This window comes from Hippopotamus amphibius, chromosome 2, assembly GCF_030028045.1.
Source record: "Hippopotamus amphibius kiboko isolate mHipAmp2 chromosome 2, mHipAmp2.hap2, whole genome shotgun sequence".
Taxonomy (NCBI): domain Eukaryota; kingdom Metazoa; phylum Chordata; class Mammalia; order Artiodactyla; family Hippopotamidae; genus Hippopotamus; species Hippopotamus amphibius.
Window position 1 is genome coordinate 207,694,698 of NC_080187.1, and position 22,983 is coordinate 207,717,680.

The window sequence follows — 22,983 nt, forward strand, 5'->3', positions numbered from 1 at the left end:
CCTTCCACTGGTACGGCGTCGTGGCTCTTAGCTCCCCCAAGCCTGCAGCCGAGTTTGCAGGCGGGGACTGTTGCTAGCACCTGGTACAAGAGTACAGGAGCCCTACCGTGTTGAAGGTTCAGGCAGGCGAGGATTCCCGGGGTTTCCCAGGAGGCCTGCACCAATTAAAGATCAGGTAGAGCACTGTTTCAACAAATTGGACGGTGCTTTTTTTATGCTAAGGAACTGAGAATTCTTGATCTATAAATGAAGGATAGACCGCCAGTGGGTAACAAAGCCAGATGCAAACCAAGACCCTGACATGACAAAGTAGGGAAGGACAGGTCACTTCTATGGTGTTAAGGCATACAGTGACTGAATAAAAGCTTTGGAAAAAAGTTTGGGTACATTCTTTGCTTACTCAACATATTCACCCCTACTATAAAATACACAAGTGGTTGTGAAAAAAAGCTCATAGCACTTTTCATACCAAGGGTCCAAATATTAAAAAAGTGGCAAGCATTCCCTCCATCTATTGTGTTCTATCACAGGTTATAACACCTCTAAAGGAAACATCAATTTCTTATTGCTTTACTTTAAAAAAATGTGTCCTGATTGTGCCCTCTTGTGGTTACTGAAAATGTCAAATCTTTATGGAACTTCACCCATTTTCCAAGGGGTTGTTTTTTGGGGCGGGGGGGCTAAATATTGTTTCTGTGTATTTCTGAGACAAGTCTTTTAATTATCCGTTTCTCAACACTGTTACTTACAAAATGGATTTTATACCTGGATTTGTGGACCATCCCACTTCTCATTCAACTTTGTGGATTTATACTGAATTCAAGGCTCCATTTTATACCAGATTTAAAAGGTCTGAACTATAGACTAAAAGGCTTGAATTACCGAGAGCAAAGTGTCAGTAAAAAAAAAATTGTAACCAACACATCCAAGTTATGTTTCTCACTGCCTCTTTGATCAGGTCTTTATTCAAAATTAGCTGTCCAAAATGATCTGACCTTTCTTTACCCAATAAACAAATTTAAATTCATGCAGCAGCCTTCTTTTCCTCTGTGGTGGGTTTCTTTTCTGCGGGCTTCTTTTCAGCGGCTGGTTTCTTTTCAGCTGCTGGTTTCTTGGTCACTGCAGGCTTTTTTCCCGCCAAAGGCTTCTTTGGCTTCTTCAGCTTCTTAACGCAAACAGCCTTCTTTCCTTTCTTAACCACCACCGGCTTCTTGCCTGGAACTCCCTTCTCATCTGATTTGGCTTCTAGAGCTGCTGCTGCTGCCCTATCCAGCCGGATTTTGTGCTGCAACAAATTAGGAAGAAAATCTAAGAATCAAATCTTTCTAAAAACTCAACACATATCAGCAAAATCCAAATTATTGCTTACGTTCTTGGCCTGGCGAAGAATGGTGTTCCGGCGCATGGTCTTTGCATATGGGTTTAGCTTCAACATGATTCTCAGATTTTTCAGTGGATTCTTCTTCAGGACTCTGCGATGAATCTTCTTGCTATAAAAAGGTAAGATACTATATCAATACTTTATTTACACGACCCATACTTCTGAAATACCCAATATGTGAGGCTGGGCAAGAAATACTGTGAATATCACAACTTTACCGTGGTGCTCGGAGGGCTCTTTGGATCTCTGGGCTTTTCAAGATTCTGCTAAGGTCTGTATTGAGCATCTTGTGCATGGGGAGGCTGAATGAAAAAAAGAGGAAATGTTGACTATAGAGGCTCAATTCCTATTTCTCATGTAAATGACTAAAGAACATGAACCTCAAGAGATTACTTTTGATTATTTAAGCTCTACAGACTGCAATCAGAACTTCCACTGTACTATCATTTCTCAGAATCCCACCACTTCCACATATTGCATCTGTATATACAAGGAGGAAATGGCAACACAATCCATTATTTAGAAAATATGTAAACCAATTTTGAACAATATACACAGCATATAAACATCCATGTTCAATATATGAATTACACTCACTTGTAGTTACTCTTGAGGGAGGCGGCTTTACGCCAAGTGCCATACAGCTCATCTAACTTGCGGAAAGCACTTTCAGTCCAAATGCAAAAACGTCCCACATGCCCACCAGGAGCAAGTTTCAAAATGTTCAGTTTGCTTACATTAAGCAGAGTAATTCCTTTTAAAGGGAAAAGGAGAATTAGGAAGCCTGTATTTCAATAGAAGAAAGAAATAAATCATCTTTATAGCACCCAAGTATTTTAACCATGAATTTCAACCATCAACAGTGCACTCATTCAGCCAAGAATCAGAAGTTCCACAAAATCATGAGTTTCAGAAACACGGACCATAAAGTGGAATCTCATCATAATAAAAGCTGAGTAAGCTTACATAGCATGGGTAATTAAAATACATAAGCAGTACAAAAATTACCAGGGATGTTTCTGAAGGCCTTGATGATACCATTGTCCTCATTATAGATGATGCAGGGTCCCCTGCGCTGGATACGACGGCGGTTTCTCATCTTGCCTTTGCCAGCTCTCATTCGCTGAGAGGCGTAGACCTAACAAAGTGAGGTTTGGTATTTTGATTGAGGTATGATCCCTGCAGTAGATCTTCATAGTTTAAAAAGTTCCATTTTATAGATGATGAAATTGAAGGTACAAATGACTTGCCTAAATTTAACACAGCAATGATTTCAGGTTTCAAACTCAGGTAATGTGGTTCCAGAGTCCTTGCTCTCATATCCACTAAGGTTTAGTTATACTGTCCTTCAGCAGTCTTTTGAAATTTAAAATCTGACAACAAATTTGTGTGAATGACCACAAAACCTACCTTTTTGATATCATTCCAGGCCTTAAGTTTCTTCAGAAGCAAAACAGCCTCCTTGGTCTTCTTGTAGCCTTCAACTTTATCTTCAACCACCAAAGGAAGTTCAGGAACTTCCTCTATACGATGACCTGACAAAGCCAATTAACAGTGACTTGGTTACCCGGCACCCTTTGAAAAATTGAAATCGAACCCACTCAAAATGGTGTATACAACTTGCCAAATCAGAATTTCCACAAATATCATGTGTTTCAGAAACACGGACCAATTAAGTGGAATCTCATCATTCTGACAGTTAAATTAAAAGAAGAGACAACATGACAAAGTGGAAAAGTTTTCTAACAATATACTAGATCATTGCATTTGAATTAGTTACCCATTACATAGCATTCACTGATGACTGAGTTGTTACACTGAAGTGGCTGTAACTGGCATTTAGTAGAGGGAAATTTTGCCAGACACTCTAGGATGAAGAGAATTTACACAGGCTATTAACACCAATGAAAAGGGTGACCTATAGGGAAAAAAATGGGGTATTTTATACAATTCCTAGAATATAAAATATCACAAACCTTTAGACATGACCAGTGCTGGCAAAGCTGAGGCAGCCAGTGCAGAGCAGATGGCATATCTCTTCTGTGTTGTATTCACTCTGCGGTGCCAACGTCGCCAGGTCTTGGTTGGTGCAAACATGCGGCCACCACGACACATCTATTTTACCAGTTAAGGATCACATTTTTCAAGTTTTAGGAATTAAAAATAAGTTGTCTTGCTCAGTAAGAATGTTCGTCACCCTTCTGAACCAGCTTACTGACAGCAGGCAACTGTCGCTGAGAACAGAGTAAGACGCAAATTACGACATCATTGCAAGCAAAACCTTCTAATGTCAATCCTGCTGGCTTCAAGAATTATGACAGAAAAATCTTCCAGATTTCAAATCTGCCTAGAGAAATATTTAATCTGGACACTAATATCTTCAGCATAAATATTTTTGAACTCCTAACATGAATAAACCAGGTCCAGTCTGCTAAATGTCACAGCTGACCAGTCCAGGTGGTGAAACAAAGGATACATTTCCAAAAGCGCCCTGGCCAGAACGGTGAGTGCCGCCACCTCGAACCCTGGGAATTCGAGCCACAGCTCTGCCAGTACCCCAAGACTCAGCACTGGTTTGATGACCTGAAATTGTGAAAAAACACAAATTTTAGCTACCCAACTACACCATTCTATGACTGTTGTGCATAGCAGCAAACAGCATCAGTACATCCAGGAAAATCATGTGGTTCAGAAACACGGACCAATGGAGTGGAATTTCATCACTGCTATTAAGTACCTCTTAAAAAGTCAACTAAGAAAGATCTAAATCCATACCTGCTAATTCACTGACAGCATATGGCTGTCTGTTGTTTTTGCGCAAGTTGGTGTGAACAAAGTTCACAATATCTGGTCGAATGGGAGCCTTGAACACAGCAGGCAAAGTAACATTTTTGCCAGATGACTCCCCCTTCTCAGAGTACACTGATATTAGTGGACGAGCACACGCCTGAGAAAAAGGAAAAAAATATTTATATTGACAAGCAATGTCAGAGGCACTCTTCTCACGTGCCAACAAAAGCATTAAAGGTTCAGTTACAGAAGAGACGAGAGTTCCATGAGGTAGATAACGCTTAAACCAAAAACAAAGGCTAAGTTACCAACACATCATCATGTTCATTCATATCAATAAATACCTGAAGGACAGTCTCAAGTTCTGCCACATAATTTTCAGCATTTTCAAAGAGAATGCTTTAACATTAAACTTTCAAATCAAGCCTTAGAAAACAAAATAATCAAAACCACACTGTAAGGTTTGAAAATGCAGTTTAATGCCATCATCCAAACTCATCCCAAACGTCAGCACAACTTATCTACCAGAGCACTACTCCTCCAAACATCCATCACTGCCCGTTCCAAACACACCTTCCAAATCTTACTGGTAAAAACACCAGCCATGTTACTTTTTGCTCAATCTTCTCCAAAGACCGACCACCTGAAAGTAAAACTAACATCCAAAGCACGACCTACACAACCTGCTTAACCTCGCCTCCCATACTCTTTTCCAGATGCTCAGGCCTACACCTCAGGGCTATTCCTGTCCTGCCTCAGATCTAACAAGTCTTCTATCTAAAAATACCCTTGCTCACCTCCTTCAGGTTTCTCCGATCACTGTTTATAAAGCACAATTACTGTCCCCTCTCCGACTCCCTAAATCTACAGCACTTACTACCAGCGAACATTACCATGCATTTTGACCAACTCAATTACGATTGAAGCATAAGGATAGTGCTTTTACCTGCTTTATTCACTGAACTCTCCAAGGCACGTGATGCATACACAGACATTATTTACCCATTACAGAAGAACAATCAAAATTTAAGGCAAGAGGACCAGAATGCTTTCAGAGGCAATTCTAAAGATAAACACACAGTAATTCATTTAAAAGATGCAAGTACAAGTATTTTTTTTCTAACAAAATCTCTCAAAAGACGTAAGTATTCCTTACTAAATAGGACACGAAGACACAAAACCCAAAACTGCCTCTTCCGCCCAGACTCAGTCTTAGGCCCTGCGAATTTCCAAATTTTCAGCGTAACCCATTCTTTCCTAAGATCCAAAGGCAGCTATATTCCCTTTGGAATCCTGCGCCTGAGAACGATCTGGGGTCCCCCTGTGCTGCTTCCATACGCGCCCTGCGCCGGCTCGCAAGCGTGGCTTCTAAGATGGCTGCCGCAGAGCCTCACTGCCCAGGTCCCAGCCACAAACAGAGGCCTCTGGTCCCCATCTCCTTCTCCTCGCTTACCCTCCTGAAGACTTTATGCCCTGAACCCCCAAGCCCATTCCTGCCGGGCGGCCCCGAGAGGAGAAGGTCCAGCGGAGAGAACTTTCACTCACCATGGCGGGGAACGCAGATAGCCACGCTCCTCTCTACCCGGCGGCTCCCACAGGAAAAGGAAGTGCTCAGCACTCCCACGCTATATGTAACCTTCAACTCGTCCCCCACCCTCTCCCGCCTCGGAACCAATCCAGGGGCACAAAATATCTCTCTACCACGCTACAAAAATAAAACAGCGGGTTATTTCTTCATATACGTCAAATTACGGTATCTATTGACTTCCAAAGCCAAAAAGAGCGCTTAGAAACAAGGGACTCCTTTTCGCGGAGCAATCCACAAGGGGGCGTGGCAAACTCTCGCGAGACGAGTGTTTCCCCACCCCACCGGCAATCCCCCAACCGTCACGCAGTATTTTAACTTTTTTTTGCCGGAATGGAAAGCTGTTGGGACAGGAAAAACAGCTATGTGCTATATAAAACAAAAGTTTAACTTTGTGGACAAACGGGGCCTGTTCTGTGGGTAAAAGTAGTCCCGGTGGGGGTCACGACCCCGGACGTCAGCGTCCGGCGCGCGGTTCAGTTTGGCGGTTTCGGATCTGCAATCGAGCTGGGGCGGGATGTGGTCGCGAGCGAACCGGGCTGCTGAGGCGTTTTACGCTCGTCTCTTTCAGTGAGTTGTAGCCCCCGCGTTTGGCTTGGCTGTGAGGACAGCACTTCTCCCTCGGGGTATCCCGATCCCCGCCCCAAGCCTCTTGCCGCAGCCTTGGGGATAAGCGCCTTGCCGGTTTCCAGCGGCGCCAGCGTTGTAGACTTAGTCCGCTTTCCGCGGATCCGGGAGCTGGGGGAGACGCCGGTTATCTCCTCCAGTGTGGGGTTGGCCCTGTAGGCCCTGTTGCTGGTAGTCTCGTTTAAAAGAAAGCATCTGTACATTGTCACCCGAGGAGGAAGGTGACAGGTTTTCCAAGGGGCACATTATTCACTCTGATAATGCACCCAACTTGTGATATGTTAGGGGCAGCTACCAGGATTTAGAAAACTAGATGTTAACATCCCTCACCGGTTTAAAGCCTTGCTGGTGTGAAACGTGTTATAGTCTATTCAAGATAGTTATATGAACAACAGATATGATGACAACGTGATGGTGTGTCTTTTCTCTAAAGCACCTTTGTTTCACAGTGCTCTAAGACTCCGATTCATATTGTGAAGTATTAGTGCTGAAGGGGATTCCATCCAGTTCTGTATCCACCATAAAAATCTAATCCAGTAGTTCTCAAATTTGAGTGTGAATCAGAATCACCTGGCAGGTGGCCAGAATAGATTGCTGGATTTCTGATTTAGTAGGTCTGGGTGGGGCTAAAGAATTTACCTTTCTAACTAATTTCAGGTGAAACAGATGCTGCAGGCCTGACACCACACTTTGATAACCAACTGTTGTAATCTAACGCCTTCTTTTCTAAACGTCGTGCCTCTTCATTATTTCTCTTCATGACTTTTTTTTTTCCTGCTTACAAAAGTGGTAATGCTTGTCAATTTTTTCAACATTATAGAAAGATCACTAGCTTTTTTTTTTTAACAGTGTCTTGGATATCTTGCAGTATGAGAGCCTGTACATCTCATTATTCTAATGCATATATGTGGAATCAAGAAAAATGTTACAGATCAACTGGTTTGCAAGGCAGAAATAGAGACACAGATGTAGAGAACAAACATATGGACACCAAGGCGGGGCAGTGGGGGGGGGGGGTTGGAGTCGGATGAATTGGGATTGCCATATGTATAAAACAGATGACTAATAAGAAAAAATATATCAAATTGTACACTTTAAATTAAAAAATAAATAATGAATAAATACAAGTTACAAGAGTAGAGGTAGGCAACCTAATTTCCTGCTGCTTCTGAGAAGCAGTTGTACCCAGTGTGGGGCAGCTGTGTGTTAATCTCTATGACATCTCTTTTTTTCTTTCCTTATTAACCTAATACTCTTTTTCTGCTTTTTTCTCTCTTCCCAACTATGCCTTAGGGCTGCCATGAATACTTTGCATTTTGCTTTTCTCTCAGTAACTCCTGCTTTTAAATGATGGAATACTATAGCTCTGTTTTTCACATGTGGTTCTGCATTTCAGGGAATTTGATGAAGCAAAGAAAGGAATCTGTAAAGACCCATTTATCTATGAGGTATGAACAATTTATATGGTTTTTAAATAACTCAGTCATCCTAAAATTGTGAGTTTTTGAAAGTTGAGTTTATTGAAGTTAATTTACACAGACTAAATTTCACCCTTTTAGAGTACAGTTCTATGAATTTTTACAAATTCATTTAGTCACATAACCACCCCCATAATCAAGAACATTCCTATCACCTCCAAAAAAATCTCATGTCCCTTTATAGTCACCCTTTCCCTTGCTCCCTGGCAACTACTAATCTGTTTTATATCTGTTTTCTGTATTGCCTTTTCCAGAATGTCATATAAATAAAACCATACAGTTTGTGGTCTTTTGTGTCTGGCTTCTCTCAATGAGTATACAATGCATTTGAGATTCAAGTATGTTGTTGTGTGTATCATTAGTTCGTTCCTGTTTGTCGTTGAGCAGTATTCCCTTGTATGAATGTACTACAGTTTGGTTATCCATTCACCAGTTGATGGACACTTGGATTGTTTCCAGTTTTTGATAGTTATGAATTAACCTGCTATAAACATGAATTTATTAAGCATCTAATATATGCCAGGTATTCCGTTGGTAAACTCCCCATAGCACTTAATCCCTTAAAGCAATTAGCAAACTAAAATAAATTATATTCTAAAAGATGAGCTGAGGTGAAATAGTCATAAATGATAAGGGCTAATATCCATGTGTATAAAATAATAAAAAAGCTCTTAAAATCAATAAGGAAGAAAGACAATCATAATAGAAGAATAGGCAGAGAATACAAATAAGTAACCACAGAAAGAAAAGTACAAATACTGTTGACCCTTGAACAATGAAGGGGTTAGGGGTGCTGGCCCTCTAGTCAAAAATCTGAGTATAACTTATAGAGGACTCTCCCTACATGTGGTTCCTCCATATCTGAAGTTTTGCATCTGTGGATTCAACCAACGATGGGTCATATAGTACTGTAGCATTTGCTGTTGAAAAAAATTCACGTGTAAGTGGACCCACACAGTTCAAACCTGTGTTCTTCAAGGGCCAACTGTAGTTACCTCTTACTATCTGAATTCTCACTAACCAAACTCAAAAATCAAGTATATCCAAGTAAACGTATTATTAATCCCTTCCTATCTGAATTATTACGGGATGGTCCCTATATTTGTTTCCTAGGGCTGCTGTAACAAAGCACTACAAATTAGTTTTCTTAAAACATGAGGAATGTATTCTCTCACAGTTCTGGAGACTAGGAGTCTGAAATCAAGGTGTCAGCAGGGCTGTGTTCCAGCTGAAGGCTCTGTGAGAGGATCCTTTCTTGTCTCCTCCTAGCTTCTGGTAGTTTCCAGCAATCCTTGGTGTTTCCTGGCTTGTTGAATCACCTGCCTTTGTCAGCACATGGCGTTCTCCCTGTGTCTCTGTCTCTAAATCTCTCTGTCCTTATAAATACACCATTTATTGGGTTTACGGCCCCCACAAACCTGGTTAATCCTCATCTTAATTTGATTACATTTGCAAAGATCCTGTTTCCAAATAAGGCCACATACAGAGGAACCAGAGCTTAGCACTTCAGCTTTTTTTTGGGAGGTGGGAACATAATTCAACCCACAACAGTTAGTTGATCAAGAACTTAGTAGATTAGAATAACAAAGCATCCTTTGCTCTCTGAACTTGGTATCTAAATGCTTCTGTATCCAAACTAAGAAATTAAACAGGTTCAAATAATGAGAGATATTTGTCAATAATAAGAATATTAGAGGCTATTCACCCACATTAGTGATCAAATAAATGAAAATTAAAACAATAACAAGATACTGTTTTTTGCTATGAGATGGTAAATATAAATAATGAAAATAGTGTGTTGTAAGTGATGACAATGCAAATATGTGGGTATGACATATTTGAAAGGCAATTTGACAATATCAATGTGATTTTAAATATTCATCTTAAGAAAGTAACTAAAAGATGTCCATTATCAATTGTTTATTATAGCATGTAACTTGAAAATATCCAGATGTTGAATAATATGGAATTATGTGATGGTAGATCCATGGTACTAGACAGGCTAAGAACATTTAATGGCATGGAAAGAAGTTCATGATATGAAACTGTTAGAATGTTCTGTTTATTTATTAAGCAAAATCCTATTGAGTTATCAAAATAATAGATATGTTTCTGTTTAAATAGATTTATTTATATGTCTGGGAGAAGATCAGGCAAAATATACATCAAAAAGAATAATGATAGTGACTACCCTGGCTGGTAGAATTATAGATGAGTTTAAAAATCTCTTTTAGCTACGAAGAAATATGCAGCTCCTACAAACTGATAAAGTTCTTTTAAAAAAAAAAATTTATTTATTTTTGCTGCACTGGGTCTTAGTTGTGGCACACGAGATCTTCATTGCAGCATGCGGACTCTTAATAGTGGCATGCATTCAGGATCTAGTTCCCCAACCAGGAATTGAGCCCCGGCCCTCTGCGAAGGGAGTCTTACCCTCTGGATCACTAGGGAAGTCCCTAAAATGATGAAAGTTTTGAATTCCGTAGTACAATCAGAAAAAAAGATAATATTTAGTAAAGAGCTAATTTTATGGTTCATAACAGTAAATCCAGTATGATTAGGGAAAGATGATGTCAGTGTGTTCCTAATCAAAAGGCCTTACAAGGTAGGGTGCTCTTTAGGTGGGACTTGAAGTATATAGATACATATATAAGAGCTGGATTTTTTTTTTTTTTGGCTGCACCGCACCCGGCTTGTGGGGATCTTAGTTCCTCGATCAGAAATTGAACCACGCCGTAGGCAGTGAACGTGCAGAATCCTAACCACTGGACCACCAGGGAATTCCCCAGCTAAATTTTCTCAACTTGAAAAACAACATAGGCAAAGAATAAATGAAATTATATTTTTAAAACATTATATCTTGTTCAAAATCTCTTCTCCAGTTACTTGCATAAAACTGGTCTTTATGTGTATAAATATTTGTACATATGTGTGTATTTATAACATTACTGGACCTTAATCTATTTTTAATAGGCTGATGTTCAAGTGCAGTTACTCAGCAAAGGCCAACCAAACCCTTTGAAAAATATTCTAAATGAAAATGACACAGTATTCATTGTGGAAAAAGTGGTAAGTAGTGCTTGGGCTTTGTGGTTAATTCTTAATAGCCAAATTTGGTTTCTTGGGGATAATATCAAATGTACACATTTTCTTATCAGCATATTAGTGAGAGTGGATTGTAATATCTTTTAGTAGTAAGTACAGTGCTGTCCAATAGAGAGAGAACGTGAACCACATATGTAATTAAAAATTTTCTAGTAGCCTCATTGAAAAAAAAGGTAATTAATTTTCATACTGTAAAACTGACTTTTTCTTCTGTTGTTCAGTTGTGTGAATTTTAGCACATATATACAATCTGGTAATCACCACCATAATTAGAACACAAAACAGTTCCATCACCCCAAAAAACTCCCTTGTGCTGTCCCTTTAAAATCATTCCCTCTTCTCCCTCACTGTAGCTTTTCTTTTTAAGAATGTCATGAATGGAATCATATGAAAGTGTGTAACCTTTTGAGTATGGCTTCTTTCACTCAGTATAATAATGCCTTTGAGATTCATTCAAGCTGTGTGTGTATTAGTGGCTCATTTTAATTGCTGAGTGGTATTCTGTGGTATGGTTGTACCAGTTTATTTACCCATTCATCCTTTGAAGGACATTTGGGTTGTCTACGGTCTTCAGCAATCATTAATAGAGCTACTATAATCATTTTTACCCAGGTTCGAGCCAGCTTTGAACCCTGGTCAAGGGAGCTAAGATCCTTCAAGCTGCATGGCGCGACCAAATTAATTAATTAATTAGAATTTAAAAAAATAATCATTTGTGTGCAGAATTTTATGTGAGCACAAGTTTTCTTTAAATAGCTAGGAGTGGGATTGCTGGGTCTGAAATTATGTTTAATATTTTTATTTAATCTAACATATCTAATGTTATCATTTCAATACCTAATTAATATAAAAATCATTAGTGAGATTTTAAATTCTTTTTTTGAAGCTTGTATTCAAAATCTGGTATGTATTTTACACTTAAGTCTCAATTTGATCTGGCCGCATTTCAGGTGCTCAAAAGCCACGTGTGCCTTGTGGGTGGCTACTGTTTTGAACAGCACACCATAAGTAGCTATAACTCACGAATTTCTACTTTAATTTTTGCTTGTGAAGTGTAACAAGAGGGAACTTCTTATTTTTTGCATCGCTTTATAATTACGACCTTACACCTTTATGTTTTAAGTACGGGAACTGTTTCGGCAGAGCAGTACCAGTGATTTTAATTGAGTGCTGATAATGCTGTCACATTACACAGTTGCTTTGGGGTCAGGACCTTGGGTATATTGTTTCCCAAAGTAGACAAGAACAGGATCTAATAGGCGAAAGTGGACTTTCCTTTAGAAGCAATACTTCTGTCTGCTTTAGGACCCTCATGCTGTCTGGACGGAGATTGAGATAAATGAACAGAGAGCTCTTTATTTTGAAACTTTTTTTTTTTTTAATATTTTAAATACACACAAAAACTTCTTTCTGAGGAGGGGATCTACTTTGTCTTTTGTATCAATGATGCTTATCTGTGGTGGACAGATGCTTGGAAAATAATTATAGGTGAATTATGTGGTTGAATTTAGACTTTTATTATGGGGAGAAGGAAAAATGTTGAGCAAAAGGTGAAAAAATGAAGATGGTCAGATGAAGATGAGTTATCTAGGAAAAGGTAAAGATGAGTAGAGGGATTTGTAGAAATCGGTTGGGATACTAGTGAGAATGCAGCTTGGATTTGTGAGGGGTTACCTGGGATTCAGTGAGGCCCTGGCATTTTTGGATGGGGAACAATTAAAATGGCCTTTATTTCTGCAGAGATCAGTAGAGCTTAAAGCACGAGTTTTATGTAGATGGATATTGAAAAGTAGAATGGAAGGAAAAGTGACATTTCTTGGATACTTCTAGGAACTATTTGGAAATCCAGGTCTGAAAGGGATATTATGAAACATCTAGATCAGATAGCTATTAAGTATTTACTGCTAGAAGAGCTTAGTGGATAAGAACTTTGAAGTCAGACTACCTAGGTTCAAATGTTGGTTTTGCTGCTCAGCAGCTGTTATTCTAGGCAAGCTATTCAGCCATTCACTAGCTCAGTTTTCCTGTCTATAAAACAGGGTTAATAATAGTATCTATTTTAGGGTTTTTATGAAGAATAAAAGAAAGCTTGGAACAGTAGCTGGTACATAGTACATGCTCAGGAAATATTAATTTGTATAATTATTGTTATTATTGGCAGAACTGAGCTATTTCACTACTTACACACATGGATATCAGAAACACAAATGAGAGCTGATAGCCCAAAGAGGGATAGACTTAAGGACTAAGGGCTGTGAACCTTCAAGTTGGGGGAATGACAAAGATCAGGGAGTCTCCCACGGGTTTCCCTTGGTGTTTTGTACATCATTTTGTACATAGTGGAGCACTTCCTTTTCTGATGGTATCAGATAGATACTTCCTTTATCAGTAGCAATTTAGATCAATATCTTTTTATAGGACAGTGGAAATGCTTCTGATGGTGAGATTTATTGGTACCAAACTGGTTTGTTGCTATGATTCTTATTGTAACCCAGTCATTTTGTGCTTAAGGGTTTGGAAATCAGTACATTATGTTCTAGCATAGTGAAGAGTTGACTGTTACCTCAAGTATTCTTTTACCTGGTTAAATTATTAAACATTTTTAAAGCCTTTAGAAAAGGAAGAAACAAGTCATGCTGAAGAACTACAAGCCGAAGAAACTGCTATTTCTGATTTCTCTACTGGTGAAAATGTTGGACCACTTGCTTTACCAGTTGGGAGAGCCAGGTAAGTTTTTTCTTACTGTAGGGGTGGAGGGTAGGATTTAAACTGAAGTGTTCTTGTAAACATTGGGAAAAAAATATTTAGCCCAGATCCTTCCATCTCTCCTTTCCTCTCCCCCTTGATGTGTACACCCAATTCTCTAAGGATAGTTCTACTTGACTGTCCCTTGACTGTCCCATAGGTATCCCAAGTGTGGCTAAGAGGACTGCGGTGATCTTCCCTTTCTCCATTCCCCTATACTGTTTACTGTTGTTGCTTCGTAATTGTTTTCCTTATTTCTAATCTGGTTCCTTGCCAGTCTTTTTTCCTCACTGCTGCCAGAGGGATCTTTATAAAATGAAAGCCTGATTATATTGCTCCCTGCTTAAAAATCCTTCAGTGGTGCTTTTGCCTCATGATACAATCCAAAGTCCTTATAAGTGACACACAGGAGCCTTCAACGTCCAATCCAGTGGTCCTCCACAAGGGGTGCCACACCCAACAGGCATTTGGAAATATGTAGAGGCACTTTTTGATTGTCACAATGACTCGGGAGCTATGGGCCTGGGCCATGGATGGTAGATGTCCTGCAATGTATGGGACTTTCCTATCTAACGAGGAATCATCCCACCCAGATGCCAGTAGTGCCCCGTAAGAAACCCTGTCGCCTCTGTCTGCTTTGTCAGTTTCGCTACTCACCCCCCCCCCCCCACCTCCACCCCCACCGTGTGACTTTGTGTCTGCCCGGCCTCCCTCAACTCCAAAACCAAGAAGTCTTTGCTGTCAAGGAGTCCTGGAGGATCTGGTCGTTTATATAATAATACTAGCGAATAAGGACTATAATAACAGTAGTCACAAAGTGACTTTCCTTCACAGTGGGTTTGGTTTTGTTCTGTTTTGTTTTGCTGTGTAGAAGCTTTTAAAATCTCTTGTAGTTAATCAGTCTTTCATGGCTTCTTGATGTTGAGTCATGTTTGGCGCTTTTTTCTTTTCTGTCCCACAACTTGAACATTATTGATTTGCACTGTTTTCTCAGCCAGTGTTTGTTTGGATTTATGCATATGCTTGTCATTTCTTTGCTCTCCATCTCTTCTTGCATTTCTGACCTTCCTTCTGGGATTACTGTATTTCTTTTTTGACGTACAATCCCTTAGAAATGCCTTTTCTGAACATCTGTTGGTAATAAATTTAGTTTTCATCTCTTTGAAAAAAAATTTTAAGCCATATTTTTGGGTAAGTTTTAATTCTGATAGACTCTCAAATTTATGGAAAAGCTAAAAGACTGGTGCAGGAACTTCTGTGTCCCCTTAACCAGATTCACCAATTATTTACATTTTGCTGCCTCTGCTTTGTGATTCTCTCGCTTATTCCTCCCCCTCTTTTCCTCCTCCTCCTATTCCTGCCCGCTCCCCCATCTGTATAACAAACACATATCACACATACACTTTTTTAAAATGAAATATTGACAATATGTTGGAGACATTGTGCTCCTTTACCCCTAAGTACTTCACTGTGTATTTCCTAAGATCTGGTACATTCTCTTATATAACCACAGAACAGTCATCAAAATCTGGAAATTTGACACTGTTACAATACTACTATCTAATGCACAGACTATATTCAAATTTCCTTAAGTGTTCAATGACTAATGCCCTCAAGCATCTCTTCATGTATTTATTGGCTTCTATTCTTTCTGACCCTCCAGCTTTACTGAGATGTAATTGACATTTTCTCTTATTTCTTTTGCTTAATCTCACAGCCTACTTCCACTCCCAGTGACCCTCTATCCCGGCCATACTGAACTCCCTGCTTGTAGTAGTTACACTTTGTCACTTTTTGGTATGTGGGTCTTTATCTGCCTGGTGTGCCCTGCTTCCACTTCTTCACTGGGTGAAACATTTATGTATTTTGATACTTAATTTCTAGGATATTTGTTTCTAGGATACTGAGATATTGTGATGTATAATAAGAAACATATTTGGTCCACCGTCTCTGGCAGCCAGCTCCTAAAACCTTTGGAATTTCCTAGGGATTGAGAACAATTAAGGTGTCTTTTGTTATGTTAATGAGGTGACTTTTGGACCCACCTCACCCCAGGTAACCTTAGGATGGGGACTGGTTGCCAGGGGAACCAAGCAGGTGACTAGAGGGTTGGAACTTTTAGTCCCATCCCAACCTCTGGAAGGGAGAGGGGCTGGAGGTTAAGTTCAGTCACCAATGGCCAGTGATTTAATCAGTTGTGACTGTGTAATGAAACCTCCATAAAAACCCAAAAGGAGAGAGTTTGGAGGGCTTCTGGGTTGGTGAACACATAGGGGTGCAGGGAGAGTGGCTTGCTAAGAGAGGGGCATGGGAGCTCTGCCCTTTTTTCCCCATACCTTTCCTTTTGTATCTCTTCCATCTGGCTGTTTCTGAGTTCTACCCTTTTATAATAAACTGGTAATCTAGCAAGAAAATGTTTCTCTGAGTTCTGTGAGCCGCTCTACCATATTAATTTAACCCAAGGAGGGAGTTGTTAGAACCTTCGATCTATAGACACACAGATGACAACCTTGACGTGGAATTAGCAATTGGAAGTTGTGGGGGAGGCAGTCTTGTAGGACTGAACCTTTAACCTATGGGAGCTGATGCTGTCTTTGGGTTGTGTCAGAATTGAGTTGAATTGTAGGATACCCAGCTGGTGTCAGAGAATTGCTCAGTGTAAGGAAAAACCCCACACATCGGAATTGAGTATAGAATCTTGGTGATTAGAAGTGCGATCAGAGTCAGAATTGTAGCTACTGTTCATGATATCTTTGGAAAAGAAAACTTTTGACTGATGGACAGTCTCTACCTCTAATTTATTCTTCCTCTTTTTATTTCCAAGGCAGTTAATTGGACTTTACACCATGGCTCACAATCCTAATATGACCCATTTGAAGATTAATAGGCCGGTTACTGCTCTTCCTCCCCTTTGGGTAAGGTGTGACGGTTCAGATCCTGAAGGTACCTGTTGGCTGGGAGCTGAGCTTATCACAACCAATAACAACATCACAGGAATTGTCTTGTACATGGTCACCTGTAAAGGTGAGCGCTCACGCCTCTTAACTTTTGTGAGGGTGTGTGTATTTATTTATTTGTATAGTTACTGTTTTGTGGTTTTTACTGAAAGTTGATATTGTTAAGAGGGAAGTGCACACAGTGGAACTTGTGTAAGCCACCACGAACTACTCTAGTGTGTACCTGACGGCATGTAGGAGATATTCCAGAAACAGATATCCACAAGTCTGAACAGGAGTTTATGGCTGTGTTATTTGGGTTTCATTTCATTTATATTTGTGTATCTTTGGAAATTTTCATTGGAGGATAAGAAAGTTGAATATAATGATAATATAATTCCAATTTCATAGTAGGCATTTAATTATACTTTTGGTGGTAGTATTGACCTTTGTTCCACTTTCCTTCTTTTAAAAACATTTCATCTGTAACTTAAAATTATTTATTTATTTATGTATTTATTGGCTGCATCAGATCTTCGTTGCGGCGCACGGGCTTCTCTGTAGTTGTGGCGTGGGGTTTTCTCCTCTCTAGTTGAGTCACGGGAGCTCAGTAGTGGTGGCTCGTGGCCTTAGTTGCTCTGCAGCATGTGGGGTCTTAGTTCCCTGACCAGGGATCAAACCTGCGTCCCCTGCCCTGGAAGGCAGATTCTTTACCACTGGACCCACCAGGGAAGTCCCTGTTATTTTAATTTCAGCAGTTGTTAGTGTTAAATTGTGATACCGTCAGAATTTGAGGGATTGTGATTTTCTAGCTCTGATGATGTAATTTTGAATTGTACCTGTAAAGTTTTTTCTTTCTTTCATGTCCTATAGCTGATAAAAATTATTCTGTATATCTTGAAGACCTAAAAAATGCACACAAGAAAAGACATCACTTGTCTACTGTAAGTATTTTTCTATTTATATTATTTTTTTCAGACTGCTATCAATCTGCCTTCCTAGTGTAAAGGTTTTTTCACTCCTAATATAACTAGATATCTTTCTGTTGTATCATAATGTTTATTTGCATATCAACTAATGACTGAAAATATATGCCTTGCCTTTTAGCTAATCTTTGTGATGAAAAAGAATTGTCTTATTTTTCCATTTGGGATAAAAGCATGGCAGTTTTTCTTCTTTTCCGAAAAGAATCAAAGTTGTTTTGATAATGGGCCTTTGCCCTTGTGAAAGCACAGCTAATGGTCTGCTGGATGCACTGTTCTCAGTTAACAGCCAGTGGCTTTGCCCAGTACGAGCTCTTCAAGTCCACTGCCTTGGATGATACAGTTGCCACCTCACAAACTACGATCACTTTGGATATTTCCTGGAGTCCTGTGGATGAGATTCTTCAAATCCCTCCACTCTCTTCAACTGCAGCTCTGGTAGGAGCAAACCCTCCTTTCTGTTGAGTTTACTCAGGATGGGTTTCCTTTGAACTTGCTTGTTGCTAGTGCTCTATGCTTCTGGCCCAGCCCCAGGCGTAGCCCTCCCCAGGCAGCTCTGAAAGGCTCCACTTGCCCCTGAAGTCTCACCAGCGCAGCCAGTGGTGGTTTTGCCGGTTGATCTAATCTATCAGTTACCCACAGTGGTGCAATTATGTAGCATAAGAATTTTCCAGTGATTAATAGTCTTGTGAGTGGGGACTCAAACGGAATCATCACAGTGACTTATAGTCTCTGCTGTTCTTAAAAGTGCAGATATTGGCAACACATCGAGAATCATTATTCTATTCAGTCCTTTCACTCTGTATTTACAGTTCTAGGATTTGTCTTAAATTAATCAGAATTGGTAACAAAAATATATGGACCAAAATATTCAATGCAGCCACAACGCTGTGTTTCGAAAATATTAAAAACAAAACCTGAATGATCAGTAGGAAAATGATTTAAATAGATTTCCATGATGAATTAGTGTGTGTGTATATATATATATTTAATTATGATTTAAAGTATCTTTAATAATGAAGGAAAATGCTTATTAAGCAAAAGAAAAAACCCCAAAAGTGCAAGATTATATATGCAGTAGAATCTGAACTATGGTTTTTAAAAATGTGTGCACAAAGGCCTGGATAGTGTTAAAAGTGGTTCCCTCAGAGTGGTGGGCTGATGGATAATTATATTCTTAGTGCTTTTCTTTTCCTGCAATAGGAATGTACATATAATGACATTTACTATTTTCTTTTCTTTCAAACCCTGCCCCCCCCCCCCCCCCCCCCCCCCCCCCGCTTTGTTTTTAAGGTTTTAGGTTTATAAAACTTTGACCTCTGGCTAAGACAGCACATTGTAGATTTAACAGTTAGAAGTCTAATGAGCATATTTACTGGGAGGAGGGAGGGTGTTATTTTTGGTGTATGATAATGCTAAGTTTATCATTGAGTCTTGAGATGTATTTATTTACGAGGCTGAGTCGAAAATATCCGCATTCTGGTTGTAGAATTTATTTTAATTCACTTTTACAAAAGACAGGTACATCATTTTTCAACATAATCTCCTTGCTTTTCAATACACTTTGTCTGTCAACAAGCTTTTGTATTCCCTCATTAAAAAATGTTTTAGGCCGAACTTCAAACCACAAATGCACTGCTGTCTTCACTTCTTCATCAGAAGTGAATCTTTGTCCTTGTAGGGCTGCTTTCAGGGGACCAAACAGGTGAAAGTCCAATGGAGCAAGATAGGACTATAGGGAGGATGTTTTAACACCTCAAAACGAAGTTTTTGCAGAGTGTCAGCAGTGTGGGCAGAAGTGTTCGGACATGCACACCCTCAGGCCACAAAAAATGAATCACTGCATGCTGCTCTTCTTTTGTGCAAATCACAAGTGAGGCATCCGTTTTTGCTCGCACTGCACTTACAAATGAACTGATGTAACACGTTCACACCTGCAACAGCAGTGACTGGGGAGACAGTAGCCTTGAACGGAAAGCACTGATAAAACAGTGCAGCCAACAGAAGTTTTAATATAACGGGGTGCGGATAATTTTTGACTGATTCGCATATATTTCTGCTCCTTGTCCTTTCAGAAATTCAGTGGGACAGCAGGAGAGCATGTGTTCCATGCAGCTACAGTTGTGGTATAGAGAGGGGGTGTGGTGGCCTGAATTTAAGTTACTATATTTGGATGGGCAGGGTCTATGGTATCTCTGGGGAAGATGTTCTAAATGCAGTATTGACCTACTTTTTCAGTTCACTAGTACTTTATGAAGTATATTTTTAAATGTGTGGGTAGTTTGAAATGCAAATAACTGTGACCCTGATGCAGAGAAGATGGGATTACCAGGGAAAACTGACTCTGGGAATTTTTTAGAATATGAAGGTGGAATTGGGAGAGCCCAGAGGTCCTCTGAATCATCTTCACAGAGAACTGAAATTTCTCCTTGTGAGTATCCTTCTGGAATTTGTAACTTGCGTTTAATCTCGTTTTCATAAAACTGTTTGCTAGTATCATTGTAATTTAGTTTTGTGTTCTTCAAAATTTGTTCCAAATGTCGTGTGCTGGGCAGTTTTACTGTGTGGTAGTTGTCCTTGCGATTCAAGGGAACATTCACCAGCTAGTTAGTAGTTAATGGTCAACAGCGCTTTCGCCTTTTCTACTGAAGTACTTGGATTTATTCATACGGTGGGTTCCCCTCTTGCCAGATGAGTCAGCTGCCAGTTTATTCCAAATGCATATCCAAGCTGCTTGCTAATAACTGGGATTTTGATTGATGCTGAAGATTAATGAGCATGTGTTTTTATGTTTCAGTAATTTTAGCTCCACTCTACAAATTTAGTTGCGGGGAGCAGGGCAGGTCTCATTTTAATGCAGTAGAGATTCCAAATGTCTTAGCTTGGCGTACGAAACCAGTTATATCCAGTCACTGCCCTACTTACTTCTTTGTTCTTTTCTTTTTTTTAGCAGATTTATTGAAATATAAATTACATCCCATACAATTCACTCATTTTAAGTATACAAGTCAATAGTTTTTAGTATACTAACAGAGCTGTACAACCATGACATTTAATTTTAGGGTATTTTCATCACCCCTAAAAGAAACCCCATACCCATTAGCAGAAACCTCCCACTGCTGCCAGCCCTGGCAGCCACTGGTCTACTTTCTGTAGTACTTTGTTCCTTTTTATTACTGAGTGACATTCCAGCGTATAGCTAGACTGCATTTTTGTTTATCCATTCATCCGTTGATGGGTGCTCATATGTTTCTACTTTGTGACTGTTTATGAATAATGCCTCCATGAATAGTCGTGTATAAGTTTTTATGTGACATATGCTTACACATCTCTTGGGTGGAGTTGCTGGGTCATATGGTAACTCTATGTTTGACCTTTTGAGAAACTGCCGAACTGTATCTTTTTCCAAAGTGGCTACATCATTTTACATTCCCACCAGCAGGGTATGTGGGTTCCATTCTCTCCATGTCCTTGCCAGTGCTTGATATTGTCTTTTTTATTGTTGTTACAGCCATCCTAGTGGGGACGAAGTGGTATCTCATGGGGTTTTTTTTGTTTGTGTTTTTGTTTTTTTGTTTTTGGCCGTGTGGCGAGGTATGTGGGATCTTTGTTCCCCAACTAAGGATCGAACCTGTGCCCCCTGCATTGAAAGCGCCAAGTCTAAAACCACTGGACCATCAGGGAAGTCCCTCATTGTGGTTTTGATTTGCATTTCCCTGATGGCTAATGACATTGAGCATCTTTTCATGTTCTTATTGGCTCCTACTTATTTCTTTAGCTTAATCTCATGCCCTACTTTGCCATATTGAGCTCCCCGCTTGTAGTAGCTCCAGTCCCGTAACACTGTCGCTTTCCGGTGTGTGTGTGTCTTGATCTGCCTAGTGTGCCCTTCTCCCACCTCTTCGCTGGGTTAGCTGTCTGTGACATCTTACCTAAGATGATTGCACTGGTGCCCCAGAATAGCTTCTGCTGCCTGTGCTTTGTGCTGCCATAGAACTTCACACACACCCCTTGTCAGAGGGTTGATGAAACAGTAATTTGTTTACTTCTCTGTCTCCCCTACTAAGCTTGAGTGCCAATGTACCATCAGCTTCTAGCACAGTACCAGGCATTTTTCATACCTTTACCTCCTCTCATTATTTCCCTGTTTGTAAAAAACTTGCTACTGTTTCTACCTTTCTCACCTTTCTTCTTTCTTGAGAGCTGCTCTTTCAGGACCCTTCCTGTGGGCTTCCATCATTTCTACCCTCCTGTCTCTGCCCTCCTCTTTCCCCCACAGCAGAGGGTTTATCCATGTAGTGATTTGACTGATAATGCCTTTAAGGGGGAACTCCAGACTCCCGTCTTTAAGCTGCTACCACTTATCTTTGCCACTTCCATCAAATTAGTTCCCACTTGAGTAGAGGGCTCTTTCCTCCAGTTCAGTATGGCCAAAATGAAACTTGAAATCTCCAGACTAGATCCCCTTAATAAGCGCCCTCCCCCCCCCCCATTTATTTCTGCGATTTCACCATTCCTTAGTTTCGCAGGCTAGAAACCATATCTTTTACTTCAGTAAGAACTATCTCTAGTTACTGCCACAGCTAGAAGCTGCCACTCTACTGCATGTGGTGCTAGATGGTTTGGTTCTTTTGCCTGAGGTGTCAGCAACTAGTAAGTAGAAGAACTGGTTTAAAACTCATTCGAGTACATGTCTGTCTGACTTGAAAGTCCATGCTTTGTTTTAATCTCCCTTAGAAATTCACAGACTCTTAGATGTGCATGTGTCCATCCTCTCTCCAATCCCCTGTATTTTTATAAATAGGTAGGAGTTTTTTTCTTTTCTTCTATTCCTCGTATGTTGCTGTCTGTCTTTCTCTCTCTCAAATATGCTGTTGCCCCTACCCCTTTGAGGTTTCTCACTGTGTGCATCTTAGTTAAAGCCCTTATCACCTCCCTTCTGGACCACTGTAATGATCCTTCACTGTTCTCAACAGGGACACACACTTTCAGCATCTTGGGCAGGATCATTCTTTGTGGTTTGGGACCATCGTACATATTGCAAGATGTATAGCATCCTTGGCCCCTGTGATGTGCTCCAAGGACAGAGAACAAGATAGACTCAAAGGGCCAATATTGCTGGAACAAAGAGTTACAGGACTCCTATCACTCTGTACTATGTAACAATTGCAGTGTCCCAAACTTTCCCAAGCAGCATGTCATGTCCCTTGCCCATCCCATATAAGGAAAGACACTTGCCCCATTTTTCTCCCGCTCAGCACACTAAAAGTATACATTCTCTGCCCAGTCAGCAGATAACTGCAGGTTCTCTGGCTATAAAAACAGGCAAGCAACCCACACTCAGGGTCGGCTT

General features: G+C 40.1%; 2 protein-coding genes and 4 non-coding genes across 8 annotated transcripts in view; 1 reads left to right on the top strand and 5 right to left on the bottom strand.

The window, feature by feature from the left end:
• Window positions 1–930: 930 nt before the first annotated feature.
• RPL4 (ribosomal protein L4) lies at window positions 931–5,797 on the bottom strand. Its single transcript, XM_057724150.1, has 10 exons — window positions 5,717–5,797; window positions 4,157–4,328; window positions 3,858–3,964; window positions 3,358–3,496; window positions 2,792–2,916; window positions 2,390–2,519; window positions 1,979–2,135; window positions 1,600–1,683; window positions 1,370–1,490; window positions 931–1,285 (listed from the first exon to the last, which is right to left on the bottom strand). Exons 1-10 carry the CDS (start codon window positions 5,717–5,719, stop codon window positions 1,025–1,027), a joined length of 1,299 nt encoding a protein of 432 aa, XP_057580133.1. The 5' UTR covers window positions 5,720–5,797; the 3' UTR covers window positions 931–1,024.
• On the bottom strand, window positions 2,261–2,330 carry LOC130847342 (small nucleolar RNA SNORD18). Its single transcript, XR_009052107.1, has one exon. It is a non-coding gene; the product is annotated as a small nucleolar RNA SNORD18 (small nucleolar RNA).
• On the bottom strand, window positions 3,006–3,077 carry LOC130847340 (small nucleolar RNA SNORD18). Its single transcript, XR_009052105.1, has one exon. It is a non-coding gene; the product is annotated as a small nucleolar RNA SNORD18 (small nucleolar RNA).
• On the bottom strand, window positions 3,556–3,654 carry LOC130847211 (small nucleolar RNA SNORD16). Its single transcript, XR_009051998.1, has one exon. It is a non-coding gene; the product is annotated as a small nucleolar RNA SNORD16 (small nucleolar RNA).
• LOC130847343 (small nucleolar RNA SNORD18) lies at window positions 4,039–4,109 on the bottom strand. The gene has a single exon (XR_009052108.1). It is a non-coding gene; the product is annotated as a small nucleolar RNA SNORD18 (small nucleolar RNA).
• Window positions 5,798–6,066: 269 nt separating the features above from the next.
• Window positions 6,067–22,983, top strand: part of ZWILCH (zwilch kinetochore protein) — a 35,393-nt gene continuing 18,476 nt past the window's right edge. For 2 of the 3 annotated variants that reach the window (XM_057724882.1, XM_057724883.1), the window contains exons 1-8: window positions 6,067–6,326; window positions 7,780–7,831; window positions 10,835–10,930; window positions 13,575–13,693; window positions 16,536–16,735; window positions 17,521–17,591; window positions 17,913–18,068; window positions 19,990–20,061. In XM_057724882.1, coding sequence (XP_057580865.1) covers window positions 6,274–6,326; window positions 7,780–7,831; window positions 10,835–10,930; window positions 13,575–13,693; window positions 16,536–16,735; window positions 17,521–17,591; window positions 17,913–18,068; window positions 19,990–20,061 — 819 coding nt within the window. In that variant the 5' untranslated portion in view covers window positions 6,067–6,273. The remainder of the gene's footprint in view (window positions 6,327–7,779; window positions 7,832–10,834; window positions 10,931–13,574; window positions 13,694–16,535; window positions 16,736–17,520; window positions 17,592–17,912; window positions 18,069–19,989; window positions 20,062–22,983) is intronic. The other variant, XM_057724884.1, reaches the window with a different exon arrangement.